This window comes from Haliotis rubra, unplaced genomic scaffold (assembly GCF_003918875.1).
Source record: "Haliotis rubra isolate DU_JTF1 unplaced genomic scaffold, ASM391887v1 Scf780, whole genome shotgun sequence".
NCBI lineage: Eukaryota > Metazoa > Mollusca > Gastropoda > Lepetellida > Haliotidae > Haliotis > Haliotis rubra.
This window is the reverse complement of record NW_025767502.1, coordinates 46,415-68,583: the sequence shown is the minus strand read 5'-3', so window position 1 is coordinate 68,583 and position 22,169 is coordinate 46,415. Positions and strand designations below refer to the sequence as shown.

At 39.9% G+C, this 22,169-nt stretch overlaps 2 protein-coding genes and 2 long non-coding RNA genes across 7 annotated transcripts; 2 read left to right on the top strand and 2 right to left on the bottom strand.

Annotated features, from left to right (window-relative positions):
- The first annotated feature begins 435 nt into the window (after positions 1-435).
- Positions 436-5,107, top strand: LOC124260905. 3 transcript variants are annotated; one of them, XR_006894208.1, is made up of 10 exons: positions 436-1,583; positions 1,798-1,929; positions 1,973-2,016; positions 2,153-2,327; positions 2,599-2,686; positions 2,732-2,775; positions 2,814-3,247; positions 3,391-3,612; positions 3,651-3,681; positions 3,889-5,107. It is a non-coding gene; the product is annotated as an uncharacterized LOC124260905 (long non-coding RNA). The 3 variants fall into 3 exon arrangements; XR_006894209.1 differs by lacking the exons at positions 1,798-1,929; positions 1,973-2,016; positions 2,153-2,327; positions 2,599-2,686; positions 2,732-2,775 and having other exon boundaries at positions 437-1,583; positions 2,776-3,247; XR_006894210.1 differs by lacking the exons at positions 436-1,583; positions 1,798-1,929; positions 1,973-2,016; ... (1 more) ...; positions 2,599-2,686; positions 2,732-2,775 and adding an exon at positions 1,690-1,715 and having other exon boundaries at positions 2,776-3,247.
- Positions 1,963-2,660, bottom strand: LOC124260906. Of its 2 annotated transcripts, XR_006894211.1 has the most exons (4): positions 2,567-2,660; positions 2,252-2,383; positions 2,164-2,208; positions 1,963-1,983 (listed from the first exon to the last, which is right to left on the bottom strand). It is a non-coding gene; the product is annotated as an uncharacterized LOC124260906 (long non-coding RNA). The 2 variants fall into 2 exon arrangements; XR_006894212.1 differs by lacking the exon at positions 1,963-1,983 and having other exon boundaries at positions 2,156-2,208.
- LOC124260904 (protein SCO1 homolog, mitochondrial-like) lies at positions 4,711-16,184 on the bottom strand. The gene is made up of 7 exons (XM_046695225.1): positions 15,980-16,184; positions 10,836-10,999; positions 10,375-10,465; positions 9,260-9,457; positions 8,700-8,792; positions 7,159-7,274; positions 4,711-6,273 (listed from the first exon to the last, which is right to left on the bottom strand). The coding sequence occupies exons 1-7, from the start codon at positions 16,008-16,010 to the stop codon at positions 6,136-6,138; spliced, it is 831 nt and encodes a 276-aa protein (XP_046551181.1). The 5' UTR covers positions 16,011-16,184; the 3' UTR covers positions 4,711-6,135.
- Positions 16,185-18,335: 2,151 nt separating this feature from the next.
- Positions 18,336-19,518, top strand: LOC124260901 (serine/threonine-protein kinase 35-like). The gene has a single exon (XM_046695223.1). The coding sequence runs from the start codon at positions 18,405-18,407 to the stop codon at positions 19,236-19,238; it is 834 nt and encodes a 277-aa protein (XP_046551179.1). The 5' UTR covers positions 18,336-18,404; the 3' UTR covers positions 19,239-19,518.
- The last annotated feature ends 2,651 nt before the right edge of the window (positions 19,519-22,169 follow it).

Genomic DNA, 22,169 nt, shown 5'->3' with positions numbered 1-22,169 from the left:
CAATAGACCTTAAAGCTAAGTTACTCTCTGCACATTTGAGAAAGTTTTGAAAAAATACAAATATGGATTGTCATACTTGATTACCGGGTAATTATGTCTTGGGGCAGTTGTAAGAAGAATTGTTTGGAAGATTCTTGGCAAAAAGAACATCACTGGTTATAAAAAAGTATATTGCTAGGTTTTGAATTAAATTTTGTGGTGATTACCTAGCAGGGCTCGATTTAAGAGATGTTAACCTACTTGCACCAGGTGCAACCTAAGATATAAACCTAGTTGCACAAGCCAAATTCCAGTTGCGATGTAGTGTGTTAAAACGTCACAGGTTTCGGTGCACATAAACATATTTCCGTGATGTAGTACCCATGAAACCATAGCAGCACAGGGCAGTGGGGTAGCCTAGTGGTTAATGCATTTGCTCGTCAAGCCTAAGACCCAGGTTCGATTCCCCACATGGGTACAATGTGTGAAGCCCATTTCTGGTGTCCCCCTGCCGTGATATTTGCTGGAATATTGCTAAAAGCAGCGTAAAACTAAACTCACTCACTCAGTCACTCAGTTTAAAAGAAAATTACCAGACGAAACCTCTTCCTGTTAGACATGATCTGTCAGTACTGAATTGCACATATTCTCACTGCCATATCATACATTCAAAGACATTTGTTTCAGAAGTGGACAGTTTCACTGCTTCTGATGAATGGATAATCATGACTATTTCTGTTGGTTGGATGTGCATATTTCCAGGAGAATCACGAGGTGAAGGTGAGTCTTATTCAGTAGGTTTTACCCCCAGACACTCATAGAGTAACTGTTCCAAACATCTGCGGTCGTAGCATTGAAGTATTCAGAGAGTCTGTTACTCTAAATCTCAAAATAACTCTGGTTCTGCCTGTGTACACATTTCGGAGTCTCCTTCATGATCTGACGACAAATGTCTCCAGATCAAAGACATCAGATTCATTCCATGGTTTGTCCATGAGCTTTGGTCTATCACTCTACTTGTACCACAATTTCCATTCTCAGAAGGCTGCAGCCATGCTTTACAGTAAAACTGTGGTCGTGTGGGTAGTGAAGAAAAATGTTACCACTCTGAAGCTCTGCAGTTTGTAAAAACGTCGGGAGAGACTGAGGTGTATATGTACCTCCATGTTTTATGAAACACGGACATAACAGATCCATAGATAGCTTGCCTAACGGTTATTTGTGTTGAGACGTGTTGTCATACTGTCACGGTTGTAGTTGGCTATCTTATTAGTGTTGTAATCTTTAAATCTTGCTGAAAAGGTTCCACTTTCCAACCCTTGAGGGTGTTTCAGGCCAGGATAGGTCCCTGGTACCCTTGCATGTCACCCAGTGGTGCAAGGATAGGTTCCTGGTACCCTTGCATTTTACCTGTTGTGTGCAAGGATAGGTCCCTGGTACCCTTGCATGTCATCCAGTAGAGTGCAAGGATAGGTCCCTGGTACCCTTGCATTTTACCTGTTGTGTGCAAGGATAGGTCCCTGGTACCCTTGCATGTCACCCAGTAGAGTGCAAGGATAGGTCCCTGGTACCCTTGGATGTCACCCTGTAGCTTGCAAGGATAGGTCCCTGGTACCCTTGTATGTCTTCCTGTCGTGTGCAAGGACAGGTCCCTGGTACCGCTTCATGTCACCCTGTAATGTGCAAGGATAGGTCCCTGGTACCCTTGGATGTCACCCTGTAGCTTGCAAGGATAGGTCCCTGGTACCCTTGTATGTCTTCCTGTCGTGTGCAATGACAGGTCCCTGGTGCATTTCACCTGGTAATGTGCAAGGATAGGTCCCTGGTACCCTTGCATGTCAACCTGTAGTTTGCAAGGATAGGTCCCTGGTACCCTTGCATTTCACCCTGTCGTGTGCAAGGATAGGTCCCTGGTACCCTTGCATGTCACCCTGTTGCTTGCAAGGATAGGTCCCTGGTGCATGTCATGTCACCCTGTCGCGTGCAAGGACAGGTCCCTGGTACCTTTGCATGTCACCCAGTTGTGTGCAAGGATAGGTCCCTGGTACCTTGCATGTCACCCTGTCATGTGCGAGGATAGGTCCCTGGTACCCTTTGCATGTCAACCTGTAGTAGTGTAAGAGGATAGGTCCCTGGGTACCTTGCATGTCACCCTGTCATGTGTGCAGGATAGGTCCCTGGTACCCTTGCATGTCACCCTGTCATGTGCGAGGATAGGTCCCTGGTACCCTTGAATGTCACCCAGTTGTGTGCAAGGATAGGTCCCTGGTACCTTGCATGTCACCCTGTCATGTGCAAGGATAGGTCCCTGGTACCCTTGCATGTCACCCTGTCGTGTGCAAGGATAGGTCCCTGGTACCATTGCATGTCACCCTGTCGTGTGCAAGGATAGGTCCCTGGTACCCTTGCATGTCACCCTGTCGCTTTGCAAGGAGAGGTCCCTGGTACCCTTTGCATGTCACCCTGTCATGTGCGCAGGATAGGTCCCTGGTACCCTTTGCATGTCACCCTGTCATGTCATGCGAGGATAGGTCCCTGGTACCCTTGAATGTCACCCAGTAGTGTAAGAGGATAGGTCCCTGGGTACCTTGCATGTCACCCTGTCATGTGCGAGGATAGGTCCCTGGTACCCTTGCATGTCACCCTGTCGTGTGCAAGGACAGGTCCCTGGTACCATTGCATGTCACCCTGTTGTGTGCAAGGATAGGTCCCTGGTACCCTTGCATGTCACCCTGTCGCTTTGCAAGGATAGGTCCCTGGTACCCTTGCATGTCACCCTGTCGTGTGCAATGACAGGTCCCTGGTGCATTTCACCCGGTCATGTGCAAGGATAGGTCCCTGGTACCCTTGCATGTCACCCTGTAGTTTGCAAGGATAGGTCCCTGGTACCCTTGCATTTCACCCTGTCGTGTGCAAGGATAGGTCCCTGGTACCCTTGCATGTCACCCTGTCGCTTGCAAGGATAGGTCCCTGGTACCCTTGCATGTCACCCTGTAGCTTGCAAGGATAGGTCCCTGGTGCATGTCACCCAGTCATGTGCAAGGATAGGTCCCTGGTACCCTTGCATGTCACCCTGTCATGTGCGAGGATAGGTCCCTGGTACCCTTGAATGTCACCCAGTTGTGTGCAAGGATAGGTCCCTGGGTACCTTGCATGTCACCCTGTCATGTGCGAGGATAGGTCCCTGGTACCCTTGCATGTCACCCTGTCGTGTGCAAGGACAGGTCCCTGGTACCATTGCATGTCACCCTGTTGTGTGCAAGGATAGGTCCCTGGTACCCTTGCATGTCACCCTGTCCCCCTGGTAATGCAAGGAGAGGTCCCTGGTACCCTTGCATGTATGTCATTCCTGTCGTAGTGCAAGTCCCTGGTGCATGCATGTCACCCCTGTCATGTCGTGTGCAAGGATAGGTCCCTGGTACCCTTGCATGTCAACCTGTAGTTTGCAAGGATAGGTCCCTGGTACCCTTGCATTTCACCCTGTCGTGTGCAAGGATAGGTCCCTGGTACCCTTGCATGTCACCCTGTAGCTTGCAAGGATAGGTCCCTGGTACCCTTGCATGTCACCCTGTCGTGTGCAAGGATAGGTCCCTGGTACCCTTGCATGTCACCCTGAGGTGTGTGCAAGGATAGGTCCCTGGTGCATGTCACCCAGCCATGTGCAAGGATAGGTCCCTGGTACCCTTGCATGTCACCCTGTCGGTGTGCAAGGATAGGTCCCTGGTACCCTTGCCTGTCACCCCCCTGGTCGTGGTGCAAGGATAGGTCCCTGGTACCCTTGTGTCCCCTGTGTGCAGGCAAGGATATCTCCACAGGACCCTTCCATGTCTCCCCTGAGGGGGTCCGCCCCTGGTACCCTATTTCATCCTCTAGCTTGCAAAGATAGGTCCAGTGGCTTGTCTAACTGAGGGTACCGTATTAGGACCCCTTGCTTATTTCACAGTGGGGATTCTATCCTTGTATCATGCCAGGTTAGGTCTACAGGACTCCATGCTTGTCAGAGAGATTTCATATGGGGTTACCCTTGCCAGGATAGGTGTTCAGCATATCTTTACACAAAATGACCCTGAGGCAAGTTTTCCATGTGACCTTGAAGTTTGTTTGTTAGAAGGCCTGGCGGTACATACACATTTTACTCACTCTTGATACATATACAGACAGCATCTTTAAAGTGTTTTTTTCCGAACTCTCACACAACTGTTTAGCACTGTCACAGTCTTCTGTGTGGAAATTGTGGGACAAGTAGAACTCATGGACAGACCATGGAATGAATCTGATGTCTTTGATCTGGAGACATTTGTCGTCAGATCATGAAGGAGACTCTGAAATGTGTACAAACACAGAACCATTTGATATGTAGTTCATTTGATATGTAGAGTTACTGACTCTGAATATTTCAATGCAATGACCGCAGATGTTTAGAACTGTTACACTATGAGTGTCTTTGGGGAAAACCTACTGAATAAGACCTCGTGATTCTCCTGGAAATATGTACATCTAAGGAACAGAAGTATGTAACGATTATCTGAAGCAGTAAAACTGTCCACGTCTGAAAAAAAAATGTCTGTATGCGGTATTGTGTGATTCAGTACTTTCATGTCTAATAGAAACCGGTTTTGACTGGTGATTTTCTTATCAATTATCATTTTCAATTTATAATGTATTTGTGTGTTTTAATAAATCTTTGAAATGAATGTGCTTTTTATATATAAATTCACAACAGGACAAACATTCAACGCTGCAACAAATCTTTATTTTTTTGCTGCTTTTTACAGTCAAATCAAGGATGCTGAAATGGATTACGAATCCTATATAACCACAATCGCTCATAATTTATGGCAGGGGGTGTCCATTTTGTTCTTAAGGGGGTATGGAAGGAGAAGAGGGTAGCTACATAAAAATATTTAAAAATTATGGGGTAAGGGGGGGGTAATTGATTTTGTACATTGAACCACCTCTAGCAATAAATTATGAACGGTCCTTTGTTGAGTGTGATACTGCATTTACTGTCATCTTGACCCGAGTGCCATTGAACACAATTTGACTTCTGAAATGATCCTTATAACAACCAACAACATCTGGACATCGTCTACTCCTGAACAACTCAACATTCACCGATGAACAAATTCTTCACTCACAAGCAATAAGAATGGTATATTTGGAATGGGTTGGATTTAGGTGAGGTAATGAAAATTAATGCAATATATGAGAACAAAAGCATGCAACATGAAAAGACACAAATAGATCTCCAAGGCATGGGATATACGACGCACTGCGGTGATTGTAACTCTCCTGCAGATTTCTTCAAGCACTAAAGTGTATGGCAAAACAAAAGTAAAAGTTCTTGATATCACTGAAACTTTCAGATATGGCATATAGGTACCAGTATATATACTCTCAGTGTGTCCTCTGGAAAATGAGCATTTCTAATTCTAACCACCAAACCCTGCGTAAAGGTCTCACTGATCTGTGAGCTACTGTTTTTGGGTTTTTTTAAAATGACAAATTACTCAGGTAAATTTGCACTTCTTTGATAACAAAAAGGACATAAAACTGTAAAAACAGGCTGACATGTTGTAAAAGATTCATTTCCCGTGTAGAAAGACTGCTTACTACTCACAGTGAGTTTAGTTTAATGCAGCTTTCAGCAATATCATGGCGGGGAACACCAGAAACGGCTACCCTGCCTCCCCCTTACTACTCACAATCAAAGGTGGTGTTTCTGCTGTATTTGAATTCAAATTATGAAAATTGTCTCCTTGAAAAGCTGCTTGAACAAGAGGGCACCCTGACTGATAAACAATACACCAGTGATATCAGACAGCTTCTATACCTGAGCAAGGTCAGAGTGAGTTTTAAGATGCTTTTTAGCAATATTTCAGCCAAAACAGAAAAACAAGATTGGGCTTGGCTCATATCGCCCACGTGGGTCAGTGAGCGCTGGATGAGCAAACACTTCAACCGAAGGGCAACTATAGGGCAACCATATGCCCCAGTACACCAACAGTGCGCTTCAGCAAAGGTGAAGGTGTATTATATCTAACTGTCATAGTTACAAATATTGAACAAGGTCACAGAAGGAGAAGGATATTGAGAGTAAATGCTTTGAAATATATTAAATGTTGAAAGCGACTACGATATTTCCAGGATTTAAATCTATTTTCTTAGGTATGCAAATTTCTCCATATGCACTTTGATACTAGTTGAAATTTCATCAAACTTCTTGTTCTGGCCGTAGTAGTCAACGAAGTCTCCATCGGGATTAACCAGGTACAGGATGATGGTGTGGTCAACCTGAAACAGTCAGTACAACATTGCAGTAGAATGCGTGAGTGAGCAAGTGAAGTTAGTTTTATTCCACACTCGACAATATTCCAGCTATATGGCAGCGGTCTGTAAATAATCGAGTCTGGGCCAGACAATCCAGTGAACAACAACATGAGCATCGATCTAAGCACTTGGGATATGATTACATGTATCAACCAAGTCGGCGAGCCTAACCACCCGACCCTGTTATTCACCTCTTACTACGATCGCCTTTTATGACAAGCTTCATGGGTCTGCAGCAGAATGCAACAATGGTCATTGATATACTCTACAAAATATACAAAACCTATTAATCATTGACGTTGGCACTGGTTCAGGTTAAAATCAGTGATGCAGCTTTCATTAAGTAGACTGTAGATGGTGAAATATTCCACAAATAGGTTTACAAAATATTTTCAAAATTACTTTCAGTTTACATCACGTTACACATCACCAATCTTTGCAAAATCCTTGTTTGTCAATAATTACAATATACACCTTTTATTATCTGTATCCGGATTGTGCAAAAAAATGAAGCAGAATACATTTAGGACTGGATCAAAATCAATTGGTCTTAACAAAATAAACCCCTGCAATGTTAATTATTATGAGGAAATTTTGAACTCTGAACATTTATCCTTTAACATTACTGTTAACTGTTGTCTGTACAAGGTGAAAGGGAGAAAACGAACATGAAATCATGTCCAAACAGTAACGTTCAACACTATAGTCGTGGAATGTTTGCTTGTATACACTTTGTGTGAAACTTCTGTCGTTTCTAAGTTAACCCTTATTTACCTCACACAAAATTCTTTTTAAAACCCTCTAAAAATGTATGATGTCATGAAATGCACCTTAAGATCAATAACTTACAATATAATCATTGTCCTCGTCACGAGGACCAGCGCTGTAGTAAACCCGATAAGCCCGCGTTGCCTCGTCCACCTGTGCCTTGCTGCCAGTCAACCCAAGTAGCTTGGGCGAAAATTCTGCAGTTCAACAAAAACATGTCGTTAAGTACAGTATTTGAAAATGTGCTTCACTGAATTTGCATATTGAAAGTGCTAATGTAAAGTGAGTGAGCAAGTTTAGTTTTACGCTACACTCAGCAATATTCCAGTTATATGGCGGTGGTCTGTAAATAATCGACAAGCATGGGTTACTGAAGATCAACATTCTAGCCCGGACCTTCACGGGTGCTAATGTAAAGTGAGTGAGTGAGTTTAATTATATGCCACACTCAGCAATATTCCAGCTATATGGTGGCGGTCTGTAAATAATTGAGTTTGGGTATTGATCTACACAATTGGGATATGTTGACATGTGTCAACCAAGTCAGTGAGTGTGACCACCAGAACCCTGTTAGTTGCCTCTTACGACAAGTTGGGCAGTTATATATCTACCATAAGACCAATTTTATTTCTTCTTTTACAGATTTTTGTCCTCAGAGCCTAAATGCAGGAGGGAAAAAAAAAATCACCAGTCAAAGTAATGGTCCTTTTAAATACTAAAAGTATTTTACTTTTGGCAATTTATGAAGTGTATATGGGGCAAAAACAATCTAAACAAGTGTTTGCCACTGATATGGCAATGTCCCCCGCTGCTATTAAGAATGGAATATTTACAACACATTTACTACTGTTTATTTTTTGGTCAACGTCACCAAAATCGACTTCTGTCTGTGTAATCCCCCAATGTAGGCTGTCACCAAATTTGAAGACATTGGGTACAACAGTTCATGAGATATCGTATTAACAAGAGTTTCAAATGTGTTCAAAGTGTCGTGGTGACCTTGAAAATAAGGTCAAGGTGACCAAAATCGACTGCTGTCTGGGTAATCCCCTAATGTAGACAGTCACCAAATTTGAAGACATTGGGTACAAGAGTTCATGAGATATCGTGTTAACAAGAATTGGGACGTAGGTATGGACGGATGCCGCTGAATACATAGGAGAGCGGCGGGGGACAAACAAACTGTTTGCAAGTTTACATTTTGGGACAATAAAACATCAGGATTTTATTTTTTGAGCGGGGAAAATTAATTATTTTTTTATTTTTCTTGAAAAATTATGCCCGGCGAAACCGGAAAACAAGAAATATAACTGGCCTCAAAAGAAAAAACTGATAATTTTCATGTACAACTGTACATAAATCATTTGAGTCTTTCTGTCTATTTACAATAAACACAAACATATAATTTATATGGAATTTTAGTTTTATGCTGCTTTTAACAATATTCCAGCAATATCACTACAGTGAGTGAGTGAGTGAGTGAGTTTTATGCCGCACTCAGCAATATTCCAGCTATATGGTGGAGATCTGTAAATAATCCAGTCAGGACCAGACAATCGAGCACGAGGAACACATTCTGACCCAGAATCTAAGAAGCATGAGATGCATATGTTATGACCCACCTAGGCAGTATTCCCGGAGAGCCTTCATTGTGTCACGCTCAGGGTCAACTGTGATGAAGAGGGGTTGAACGTTCGGCTTGGAAGGTGTTGCATCTACAATGACAAAAATGAAGACAGTGCATTATTCCCAAATAACAAGAAACATTACAAGTGAGTGAGTGAGTGAGTTTAGTTTTACGCCTCACTCAGCAATGTTCCAACTATATGGTGGCGGTCTGTAAATAATTGTATCTGGACCAGACAATCCTGGGATCAACAGCATGAACATCAATCTATGCAATTGGGATACGATGACATGCATCAACCCAGTCAGTGAGTCTGACCACCCAATCCCATTAGTCGCCTCTTACATCAAGCATGGGTTACTGAAGAAGAATTCTAACCCGGATCTTCATGGGTGCCATAATCAGAAAGAAATACTTAAACAATGAAAAATGTTAAACCTAAGACGTTTCAACAAACATGTAACAAGGAGCAAAACTACATAAAAAAAAATTAATTTACAAATGATTGTCTCATTCAAAATAATGATATGATCTACTGTTCAAGACAACTCTCACCTATTAAGTCTACAACTTTGATCATCTTTTCGATCTCGTCTGGGCAGATGTCCGGGCAGTGGGTAAAACCGAAGTACAGGAGCACCCACTGACCATGGAAGTCCTTGCTGGACTTGACTTGACCATTGTGGTCGATCAACTGCCACGGTCCACCCAGAGCAGCTTTACCAAGAGACCTGCTCCTCTCCTTGGCAATTTCTGGAACCCAAGATGTTCCAAAATATATTTTGCATTCATGAAAGTATAAGCATAAAATCCTTGTGCATAATGTCCACATCTGTGGAAAGTCCATACATGCAAAAGCTTATTGAATTCAATTATCATAAATAGAACATCAAAATATTCTCACACACGCACGCACGCACACAAATCAAGAAATCAAGAATCCAGACCATAATATCATCAGCCAATGAAGAAACAGTGGTAACTTGGAGGACATGATGCTCAGCTTCAAACAGTTTACAATCTCGTCTATCTGGTTAATGACAGTCAAATTTCGAGGAAGTTCAGAAGTCACACAACCAGATTACGGTCACCAACTTTCAAATTAATAATGACCTATGTTAGGGCAGTAACGATGTATCGGACTATCAATGCAGTGCAATTATTGAGTCCCTGTAGCAATTAATCGATGGTAGAAACGAAAAACTATCGATGCATCGATAGTATATTTGACTATCAATAGTTTAGTAATTGACTTCCGTTGATAAATGCACAGCGTAAAATACAGGATGTTTGGGAGCAGACTTGTAGCTTCACTGAGTTTATGTTTTAACTGTTTACTTGATCAGGGTTTCAAGTTTCTTGTCAGTTATTAGAAGAGACTGAAACAACTTCAACTTGTTTTTATTTCATGTAAACTATACAATCATGTGGGAAATGGCTTCAAATGAGACAATTCAAGGAGAAAATACTATTGTAATAGTTGGTCACAATAGACTATCGTTATCGCTATAGTTGTTTCCCCCTCAATAGTCACACCTAACCTCTGTGCTTCACAATGTTGCTGACTCTTTCCATGAGACCATGAAGACAGTTGGCTGTCTTGACCCTTTCTCACAGGTTGGCTGTTTTAACAAAGGAATGGAAACATGAAGATCTCTCCGTCTACTTACCCAGCTCCTTCTCTCTCTTCACATACTGTACTCCCAGTAACATGGCACCTCCCAACCCTGCAGCTATCAGTAGACCCTTCCAGGATACAGGCTGGAACAGGACATATACAGCTATGTACACATTACTGAAGGGGGGGTCCACTGTTGCAGCAAGGTGAATGTTACCATTACTTTATAGCTATAATCACTGCTTTTAGATAACATTCCCCTTGAATCTGTACTGCCACTCTATATTGTACTCTCACTTACTTGAACTGATTTGTACTGTTTTGGTAACTTATTTTTAGAATACAATTGTCAATTTCACATTTCTTTCTTGGTTTCACATTGAATTCTTTTACAGACTGATCTCAGGTTAACTTAATTTTAATTTGGAAATCAAAATGTAACAACAAACAATTGGTACTGAGTTGGGGGACAAATACTGATGTTGGACTTTAGGAAAGGTACATGATACTGACCCCCTGTTTCTTTTTGGCAGCAGATTTCGGTGTTCCGAAGACATTAGTCTGTGAGAGGCAGTTTGTAGAGAGCTTCTGTTGAGATGTGTTGTCTGTGGAATGAGGACGGACACCTGCCGACTGGGGTTGCTCATTGTGGACATGGTGGAAAATCTTGGTCGAAACTGAAATCAAAGGAATTGTGCTTAGATATTAGGGCTGGATATTGCTGGATTTACATATTGCGATACATTGCAATAACTTCAGAGATATTGCAATATATATTGTGATATACTGACTGGAAGGTTTCTGCCCAAGTGCATACATGATAAATTCATAATAGCTCTCTGTGTGCTACATCATCTTCTTAGTTGTTACTCCATACTTTCAGGCTCCCCGTCCCCATTGTGTATGGCTGTATGCCAATGGTTTACAGATAAATATAATGAAATAGAGCTTTTATGTGGAATATTTAATTGAAGTATTGCAACAAAGTTTTGCTAACATAATGATAGAGGTAATAGTATAACATAATTTTCATGGTCAGTGTTGTTTGCTTCAACAGAGTGCACTTCAATGCAGGATGTACTTATTGTTATGGTATGAGGGTCGATCAAAAAGTACGTAGCCTAACTATATTCTTGATGTCCAATGTTTGAAAAGCTTCCATTTTATTTTGAAGGAATCAGTAGCAAACCCATATCCAACATTTCACATGTGTGGGTAATGTGGTTAACCAGATATTTGTCATCACAACACATTGCGGTATAATATTTCTAACAAAACTGCAGAAAATGAAAAACGATTTGTCTTTTGGTACCTCTTGGATAATGGTATGCCCTCAGATAATGTCATATAAAATATGTTCACTATAGTATTGGATGACTTCCCGTCATGATCAACAGTCAAAGATTTGGACTGCCTGATTTATATTTAGTCGGGGGCTATTTTTAAGGACACCCCCATTTTAATCTTTCAAAAACATTGTGTCCAGATATTCAAGCTGGCACAGTTTACAATATATTGTGAGCTGACACTTGTGTGACCATTCAGTATTTAGTTTGAACCCTTGGCATCATGTATGCATAGGTGAAAACATTAGAATAAGCTATGCCCTTATGATTACGTCATCTGAAAGGGGGATGGGTAGTGTCTCCAAAACAAGCTCTTTCAGTCAACATGAAGTGTGGAGTTACTTTAACAAGCGATTGTAATTTCAAATTGCTTTTTTATGCACTTTAATAACTAAGTGTGGTTCTAAGGGACTTCTATCAATCCCAAAACACACAAAATATTTCTTGCATATTTTGTTTCCTGAAGTTTTTGATGCATTTATTGTAGATTTCGCATTTTTTTTAGGGTACCAAGATAAAAGGTCAAACAAAATGGGGATCGCGAGACTGGAACATAGCAAATCCAAATTGCTTGAGCTTGACAGATAATATGTAGAAATATAAAACATAAAAATAACTGCATTTGTATCATTTTCTTGGTTATTCTACATACTTTTTGATCGCCCCTCGTATGTCAGTGATTCATTCAGATTCAACTCCAGTATAAACATGTGTTAACATGAACTATTGCAAAATGAAACAAAAACATGATTTAGGTGAACTACTTGAGCTTAAAAACGCATGTAACCTCCAATGCTAAGATCCTTGACTAGAATGTCATTATACAGTCCTACAAAATTTGTAAGACTTAAAGGGCCACTGATCCAGAGCAATTTCCGTGGACTGGTTGTTGCTTTTGTTATTGTTTTTTCCCCATGACTACCCGGATGATATCCCAGATTTCATGACTGGTTCGTTACTTCTGCTGCGCCACCCTCATGCGCAATTGATAGTATAAGTATAGACTGATCAACAAAGATGAAACCTTTTTTACTCGATAATATTTCCATCTTATGTTGTAAAATTATGTAGACTTCGAAGAATAATTTGGTTTCTTATAAAAAATTTGAAAGTAAGCCTAACAAAGTATATGGGGAGTCTTGGGGAGAGTAGTGAGCTTGGGTTCACTACAGATGAACCGGTGAGGCGAGGTGAAATGTTCCGGCCGAGGTGAATTGGTTCAACGAGGTGAATCGTTTCGGTGAAGAGAGATGTTACGGCAAGGCGAGCCGTTTCGGTGCTGTGAATCGAATCGATGATGTGAACTGTTTCGGCGATAAGAAACAGTCTTAATATTATGGCGAATTGAGTCGATGTCGTAATCCATATACGCAGTGGGGAAACGGTTCGGTCTGGTGGATCCATTCGGTATGGCGAACCGATTCGGTGTGGTGAATTGGTTTGGCGATTTGACGATGTAGATCGGCTGTGTGAGTCAGCTGGCAACACAGAGCGGTTTAATGAGGCGGAACAACGAGTAGACATCAGATGATGCGCCAATAAAATCACCACCGTCCGACATGGGAATCTCCGGACGACAAGCAGTTAATACAAGTCGTTAAAAGCGGGGGTTTGTCGGGTGATCAACTGTTGAAGTGTAACTAGCTCTGTCTGACAGCCAACGGGAGCAAGCATGTCTATATGCTCTAAAAACGTGTTTGATAAGGGAGAACATTCCCGACAACGTTTGCTCCAGGAACACAGGTCAATACAACCCACACATGACAAGGTTCCGAGGAAGTAAATATTGTTACAGTGTGCGCAAAATTACGCTACTTAGGGTCAAATACCCATGATATATTTATGTTAATTGTAAGGAAAGCTGAGAACTCTCACAATACGTCCACACAGTGGTGCGACAAGAAGAAGAAATGATCACTCTGAGGTAGTCACGTGGGTAGACAGGGGAACGTGCTGCACGCTTAGCCGGGGACTAGGGACCTGTCCTATAAGGAGAGCAGCCTGGGGAACACGGGTGTATGGACAAGAGAGGCCTACAGGAAAAGTTCTCATTCGTTCCACTCAACGCCGAAGCAAGAGAGAGAAGTGCAAATCGTGAGATAGGATAAGTTTAAAAATTGTGTGTTTTTGATATCATAGCATAGGAAATAGACATAATATTTCTGATTAAATATCGAGGTTAAAAGCACAGAAATAGGATCAAATTGGATCAGTCACTATACCATCCAAGTATTTGAAAATATGAAAAAGCCTACACTGCTGGGATACTTTATTACAATCAGATAAGAACTACCGGGGATATTACGGCATCTGATGGGCATTCAATCTTCCTAATGTCCCACTGATTAGATTGAAGAAATTCTGTCAAGGTGGACAGTAGCCCAGTCCCCGTGTCCGTCGCGGTCGAGGGAGCAGGTAGTGATCAGCCTGCAGCTTGGTTTCGTAATTAGACTGTTGGCTAGAAACATTAATCGCTCTGATCAGTGGCCCTTTAAGCTTTTATGATAAATTGATAACATATATCCCCCTACAGGGTTTTACATGACGCATGATTTTTGCGTATTTGACGCAACAATTTTGTAAAAGACTCTCAAAATATTATCATACGAGTCAAGCTTGACGCAAGTTTTATGAGTGACCCCCTGAATTCAGTTCAATAAAATTGATTTGATATGCAAACAATGATAGTTTTCATGAGGTCTTCATTAATTTAGATATTTCTTTTAATTCATGTTATTAACTGTATGCTACAGTGAATAAATCACAAGCATGATTATTTGTTCAGTTTACTGGATTTTGTTATGACTGATTTGAACTGAAAAATAAACTATTAACTTCCGGTAACATTTAAACGGCAACACAACAAAAACAACAAAATCTCTGCAAAACTCTTGCTTTTTTTATATACACAAATAAATATTACACTAAAGATTCATGACTCCCAAACATTGAAAATGACTCCCCAAACTAAATACTGTGAGTCACCATGACTCTCTTTTTTCAAAGTCTGTGTAAAATCCTGCACTATGAAACAAACAAAAATAATATACATTTTGAATTGTGAAATGGTACCTCAGAGCCAGAGGCTCTACTAATAAGGCCAAATAAAACATTGGCCCATTTGAGGCCACCTAATTCCTCCAAACTGTCACATATGACACCATTCAAACCCACAAAACTTAGTAGAATATTTGGCTCTTTTGGAGCCACTTATAAAGATAATTACACTTGTAAAATGTTACATGAAACCAACTGAAATAAAATTATATTTGACACTTTTAGAGCACATATTGTTGCCATGAAAGTCAAGGGCATATAATTCAAAGGGGGCTAACTCTGGATGACCCAATATATTGCAGAAGCTGAACCATATCGCAATAATCGTATCGTGAGATACTGCACAGGTATATACTGGTTTACCGGTAATATGCACAGCCCTATTAGATATGCAGCAAGAATGAAAACATTTGCAGGAATAACTACATAACTTAAGTGCTTGATGTATTCATAGTTTACTCTGTTTAAAATGTATTTGCAGATTAAGATTAATTGCATTTTAAATTGTATTTTTGTTCCATCAATGTGTGTTGGCTTGTACGATGAAAGCTGAAACATCACCGATGTTGACAACCTGGTGCTCACAAGCATCAAACTTAAATGTTCACAATTACTTTCAAACTTTCATAATCACATTACAGGCAATTTCTGTCTGAACCATACATTTGTTATCTAGATAAAATTGGAGATTACACACATTTTCAAAAATATTTGCTGACTCTTCATACCAAATGTTAAATTGGTAAGAGTTCCTCCCGTTCCCCCATCCCAAATAATATGTATAAATATTCTAGAATTATAAACTAAACTTAACACAACAATTACTAGAGAACTCACAAAATGATTAAAAGTTCAAAACTTAAGTTAGGGCTAGGTTTAGGATTAGGTTTAGAGTTGGGGGAACGGAAGGAGCTCTTTACCTTAAATTTGGTAAGATGATTACAAAGTCTACAAGTTTGCCGTGCATTCTGTCTACCAGTTGGGAGTGTTACTGTATTTTCCTGGGTTACAAATTTACATACAGACCCAACAAATATTGTAAGTACGCTTCAACAGCTTATATAATTTTCTGTAAACCTGCCAAGACGCAGGACAACGGACGAAAGAAATAAGAAATGCATATATAGCTACCAATGAGAGATCGTGTAAAAACATGCAACCCAAATAAACAGTTTTTGGGAGTATGTACCAAGGAAAAATTACATCGAATCTCAAGGACGAAAATACGTGCTCAAGCGAGTCAAACCGGCTTACCGACACAAAACCGGTTTTCGTGGGTGGACATGTCGGACAATTATTTGCCATTGATTTGAAAAATGAGCAGCTTTTGGACAATGGCTGGAAGCATCTTCCACACAAGACTCGCGAGGCCAACATTTCCATTGCGTCAGGTTTCTTGACAGATCTGATGAAAGTCACATGGAAGTGCAGTGCGGGATGCGTAGAGTTGCTTCCCTTGAATAGAGTGACCTCCCTTGATATAATAGAGAGGTTCTAATTGGGTTGTTTCCATATTAACTTTACTAAAAGGAGATAAATGGAAAGGAAGATGAAATAAAACCGTCATTGCATCTCCAGAGAATGCCGTTTCACCAATCAGAGCAATCGAAAAATAAGAAACGAATCCGATAATTTTCACTGGTGTACGAATACCAAGATGGTATGATGTGCCGCAGATGGGTTTAGTGCAGACCATTTCCACTGTTAAAAATTTGGATCCAACTGGTCGTACAAAAAAAATACATGGCCACAAGTCACATAACATGAACGACTTTAAGGTTTCAACAGCATTGTTTTGAAAACCTTATTTGAAACAAAGATACACAAGAACTTCATGCTTGAATGTAAGAACACTCTGCGTGATGCACGTGAAATATGTTCCCTATGCCTTTGACACGTGCAGCTCGTGCTTTGACGACTTGGCTTGTACTGTGCACGCCCCGGGGCATATCTGTAATTTATATTGGACAAACACCAGCACATGTGTCATCCACAAATATCATTTGCCCATATTGAGAGCCCTGATGGAACACCATCCAGTCCTGTAAGGATCTGTTCATAAACATACATGTACATATTACCACGTGATCATCTTCACATCAGTAAACAAAGAACACACATCATGACACATGATAGGTCATTGACAATTTTTCAATGACTTATTTTTTTCTTTGGTCCCTTCCATACACAAAATCGTTCTTCATTTTCAAAAATGACACTTTAATCTTTGTCCTCAAAACATACGGATATCAGGGGGTCAAAACATCCTTTAATATCTGATTAAAACTACAACAATATTTGATTGTTTGAGAGTGACTGAAGGATCAGGACCCGTGAAGGTCCGGGTTATAATATTGATCTTCAGTAACCCATGCTTTTCGTAAGAGGCGACTGAACGGGATAGGGTGGTCAGGCTCGCTGACTTGGTTGACAAATGTCATCGGTTCCCAATTCCGCAGATTGATGCTCATGCTGTTAATCACTAGATTGTCTGGTCCAGACCCGATTATGTACAGACCGCCGCCATACAGCTGGAATATTGCTGAGTGCGGCGTAAAACTAAACTCACTCACTCACTGAAGGATCAGGTACATTACTGATTTCAAACTGATTTCATCTGCCCTGTACAATACGGGTGCATTTGAAGGTGTTCGTAGCACATACGCACACACACACACAAAAAAAATACAACTGCATTGACAGAGTATACTTACCACATAATATAGAGTGTTTTTAATTATAGACAATGGAAAGAATTCCAACCAATCCCATAATGTGCAATAATATTTACAGCAACTGATTCAAACTTCATTGTCACTCTTCATTGTAACGTGTATTGAATTTTAGGATATTGTGTGAATGTTGTGGTAAATGCTGAAATGATAAATGGTAAACTAATATGAAGTATTGTGTCATGTTAGCCTGGCGGTAGATAACAATTAGATAAGGATGTACATATAATACATGACCACGTATATAGAAGGCTTCACTACTATCAGTCAGTACTGTTATCCTTTTCCCTCACTTTGCTTTGTTATTTGTTCACTTTTGTTGTTTTCACGTGAACATATATAGCTATCTGCTTCACAGCTTTCACTCACATGTTGGAGGAGAAAGAATATGCACATACATCATGTCGTCCAAAGGTAAGGGGGAAATGATCCTCAAGGAAATGTTTTTCGGTGGAGAGACTCGTGTGTATGTCATTGAAATAATTGGTTGATTTCGGTGAATGAATGATTGATATTTCATGAAGTTCTCATTTTCTTCTTGAAACGACAGATAAGAGTGATAAAACTGATAATGTTAAAATGCTCGCCAAAACTTTTCCACTGGACTTCAACTATTAATTTATAATAATGAAATAACTATTGCATGAGATGGTAAAGGATTGGTGTTGATCAGTAACGATGAGTACACGTGAGATAATAAACAAAGCATAGTTCTGCATCCAAGTGGATTGTTTTGTATATATACATAGCTATCACATGTGAAAAAAATCAGTTCAATAAATATCTAAGAAAATTATCCAACCCCAAATGTCCCTCATTTCGAAGTTCAATTATCCAGATTCAACGTTCTGTGTGATTGAATACAAAGGGAGGTAACCCACAACTTCCCGATAACACTTCATTTCCGGGTTTTGACGACTTTTATTTGCAGACACTTATCCTTTAAAATGAAGATCGGTGGGAAATACCGAATTTTTGAAACGCTTGGAAACGGAGCTTTCGGTAAAACTCACAAAGTCACAAACTTTAGGGACGCTTTTGCTTTGAAAGAAATAGAAATTCAACAATCTATCGATACATCATCTGTGAACACTGAAATTGAAGCTTTCGAAAATCTCCCACGTCATGAGAATATTGTCACATTTATTGACCATTTCACCGAAAATAACAAGATATATGTCGTCCTTGAATTCTGTGAGCCGGGGAATCTTAATGACTTTGCAATCAACGAGAAAATGGACGACGTAGCAATCCTACGAGCAATGAAAGATGTCGCCCATGGCCTTCAGCACATGCACAAACACAACGTTGTGCACGGAAATGTCAAACCACAAAACATCATGTTGACCTTGTCTCATGGAAACAAACCAATTTTCAAACTCTCTGATTTCAATTTAACCAAGTGCAGTTGTTCGAGGGACATTTTGTCAAGTTCCTTCGCAGGAAACCAACCTCTTGGTGCTTATATTAGTGGACCGTGTGGACTGACTTTGTATTGGGCTCCGGAGTACAAAGAAGGCCAGTTTTCAAGCTCGGGAGACGTATTCAGTCTCGGTGTTGTAGTTTATGCATTGTTTTCAATGCGGCTGGAAAAGAAAACACTTTGCCCCGCGGTCAAATCTGCAGGAGACGACCGGCCCATGGCTCTCTGCAGTGATGACGAGATTGAAACTGCAGTGAAAGCAACTGTCTCTGATGGTGTTAAGGGGATTGTTGGTAGAATGCTAGCTGTTGATCCGACAGGAAGACCAACAATTAATGATGTCTTGGATACTATTTGAATAAATGAAATTGAAAGGGAGTTTCAATGAGGACCGCTTTGTGACTACTTGAAACATCGAATGTTTTCCAAGGAAAAGACAGACATTTTCACTGAACTTGACATGACTGTGTATTGCTGCCACCTAATTATTACACTATAAAATGTCACAAACATAATGTTATTTTCATCTGGCTTTCATTTGCCTTACATTTATCCCAGCTGGAGCCTTGCATGTCACTAGAATGTTAGAAATGTAGAGAGCAATAGTGAAACATAATAAATGTGCATTTCATCATTAACAGTGCTCTTTTGTTATAAATGAGTCCAAAATAGAGCTGGAATCATAAATGTCAGTATGGTTTTACATTTTTGTTTGAAACATTATAACAATACAAAGGAATGGGGCAACTCTGCACACATTGGGGATTAAGACTAGTGCATAAAAAAGCCACTAGGTTATTTTACTAATCTTTGCTGCATTTTTACCCTTTATACTCAATATTCTGTGCATTCACGGTCATCTTTTCAAGGAGCCGTTTTTTTGTGTGGGCTGAACAAGGAGGGTTGTGAAAGATATATTACTTACATCATTTACATAAAACACTTGAAATGCCTCCAAGCATCATCATCAATCTATGTAATTGGGATATGAGGACATATGTGAACCAAGTCAGCAGTCCTGACCACCTGATCTCTTTAGTTGCCTCTTTCGACAAACAAGAAGACCAATTTTAATCCAGATCCTGGAGTCAGTACACTGTTTAAGTGGGCTATACCCTCCTCTCCTCCGCCCCTTCAATCACCCTCCCACACTAAATGACAAGTCCCACATGTTTAGTCTGTGCCAAAATCTTGACCAAAATTGACATCGGTTAAAACATTGCCATTGACCTGACCTTGTGTTTATTAACCTCTAATGGTACATTTTGGAATGAATTAAGAGTGTTTCTTAGAAACATTCTTAATATTGAATTAGTATTCACAAATTTCACAGTTCTGTTGGGATTATATTGTAATAGTCAAAAGATACATAGCCAGGAAAAACAACAGGATTGTCAAATTTTACAAAAAAATGGCCAAATAGATTAATTGAATACTTAGTGAACCTATAGTACGCCCATATCACGAAACGACTATCTCCTGTGTTGTACTGTATTGTAAGTGCTGTAATATCAATTTTCACTCTACCCGGCAATGTACACCTTCTGAAATGAATAAAAAGAATTAAAACAAAAAACCCTCTAATGGTACATATCATCAGTTGTGCAAATGAAAAAAACACAAGTAAAAGAGCAGGTTGCAAATGTTTTATGGAACTAAGGTTTCAGAACCATTGCATGGTTCAGTGTCATCTTTACATGTACAGATTAAGTTTGCAAAATTCTTCAAATATTCAATTTTATTGGTGTGTTGAATGCAATTTACTTATTAGCTGGATTAGTTGCAGCTAGTTGACAAAAGATTCATGTGAGAAAAACATTATTAAACTAATCAGCTCCACTTGTCAGACAGACTGTTGAACTTGACTTGGGCCTCAGACCAGTGGTTTACTTCACAGACGGTTAAAGCTGATATCAAATGAAAATATCAAAATGAAAAAGTTCCCAACTCCTTTTGAGTAGTATAGTTTATTATTGTCTTCTTTGACTATTGTCACATTGAACTTTTGACATTTTATCCTCAGTGTCCACCTTAAAACTTGTAGAAAACAAAGTAAAAATGGTTGTGTCTTCCATACAATATTACAAATGATCTAGACACGTTATCACAGAGTGCTTGATTGTTGACACAAATATTCAGAAAATTCAGTCCCCAATACAGTCATGTTGGACATAAATTTAGCAGTTTGTCCTCACAGAAAATATGATTCTCATCTCACACAGAATTTGACCAAACAATCAAATAAAGGATGAGTGGATTCTTGAACCAATCAAGGTCAGCTTTTTTAAACATTAGAGTTTTTTATTTACTACTTTATATCCTTAAATTTCAATTTTTGTCAAAAAGAAACAAAGCTCACTGACTCTATAAAATATACACAACATTATAGTGGCACTACAATAAATTTGAGCCATTTTAGATTTGAATTTGTTTTCAAGTTACATACTTTAGAGATGTTTTGCTCACCCATACAAAGAATTACTAAACTTGATAAGAGAGTTCCCCTGATGTGGCCTCCTGAAACCTTCATGCAGAGCAACATTACAGAGTAAAAGATCTCATTTGAATGTGATAGCTGTTAAAACATTTCTCACTAATTTCTGTCAAAAGGATATTCAAAGAATAGAAGTAGTTGTTCTTAAAGCTTGTATTTTCACCCCTCAGGTCTCCATATTTTCAATCATTTCATCATTCAGTGTTACAGCACTGAGAAAAGAGCACAAAAACAATACGATTGTGAGCACATTCCCCTTGAAAAGTGTAAAACTGTTAAATGTTAAATTTTCACGTTTCTCATTTTATGCCATACAACAGCCAACTCTATTAGTTTTATTTTCAACCAAATTAAGGCCGGTTTCTACAACCTGACCATGGTCCAGTTGTGTCCATCTGCTTACTACAAGTGGTGCTTCTCTGCCAAAATCAACTTCAGTTATTTTCAACAGATTAGATTTGATGATCATATATGATGATACACATGTGTTCATGTAATCCATTTCATCTTACCTTAATGTAAAATACTTTAATTTCATTGGAGGGTGACAACTGGAAAAATATTACCCGCTGCCACAGTAACCGCCAAACTCTCTGCTGAGAAGCTGCATCACTAACAATCGTATCACGTCATAATATGAAGCATGCAGTGCCCTGAGTTTGAAAACCATTCAATTAGCTGTTTTTGAGCTAACCGAGGGAGGCAACCCACAACTTCCGTATAACACTTCATTTCCGAGTTATTGCATTGACTTTCACTGCTTTATTTAAACTATTTTATACATTGAATCATTTG

Excerpts from the sequence above, each read along its gene's own strand:
- LOC124260904 (XM_046695225.1), bottom strand. The coding sequence starts at position 16,010 with ATGTCCACCCACGAAAACCGGTTTTGTGTCG. Across the intron at positions 8,793-9,259 it reads CAAAGTTGTAGACTTAATAG|ATGCAACACCTTCCAAGCCG; the intron begins GTGAGAGTTGTC and ends TTGTCATTGTAG. Across the intron at positions 7,275-8,699 it reads TCTCCGGGAATACTGCCTAG|AATTTTCGCCCAAGCTACTT; the intron begins GTGGGTCATAAC and ends GTTGAACTGCAG.
- LOC124260901 (XM_046695223.1), top strand. The coding sequence starts at position 18,405 with ATGAAGATCGGTGGGAAATACCGAATTTTTGAAACGCTTGGAAACGGA.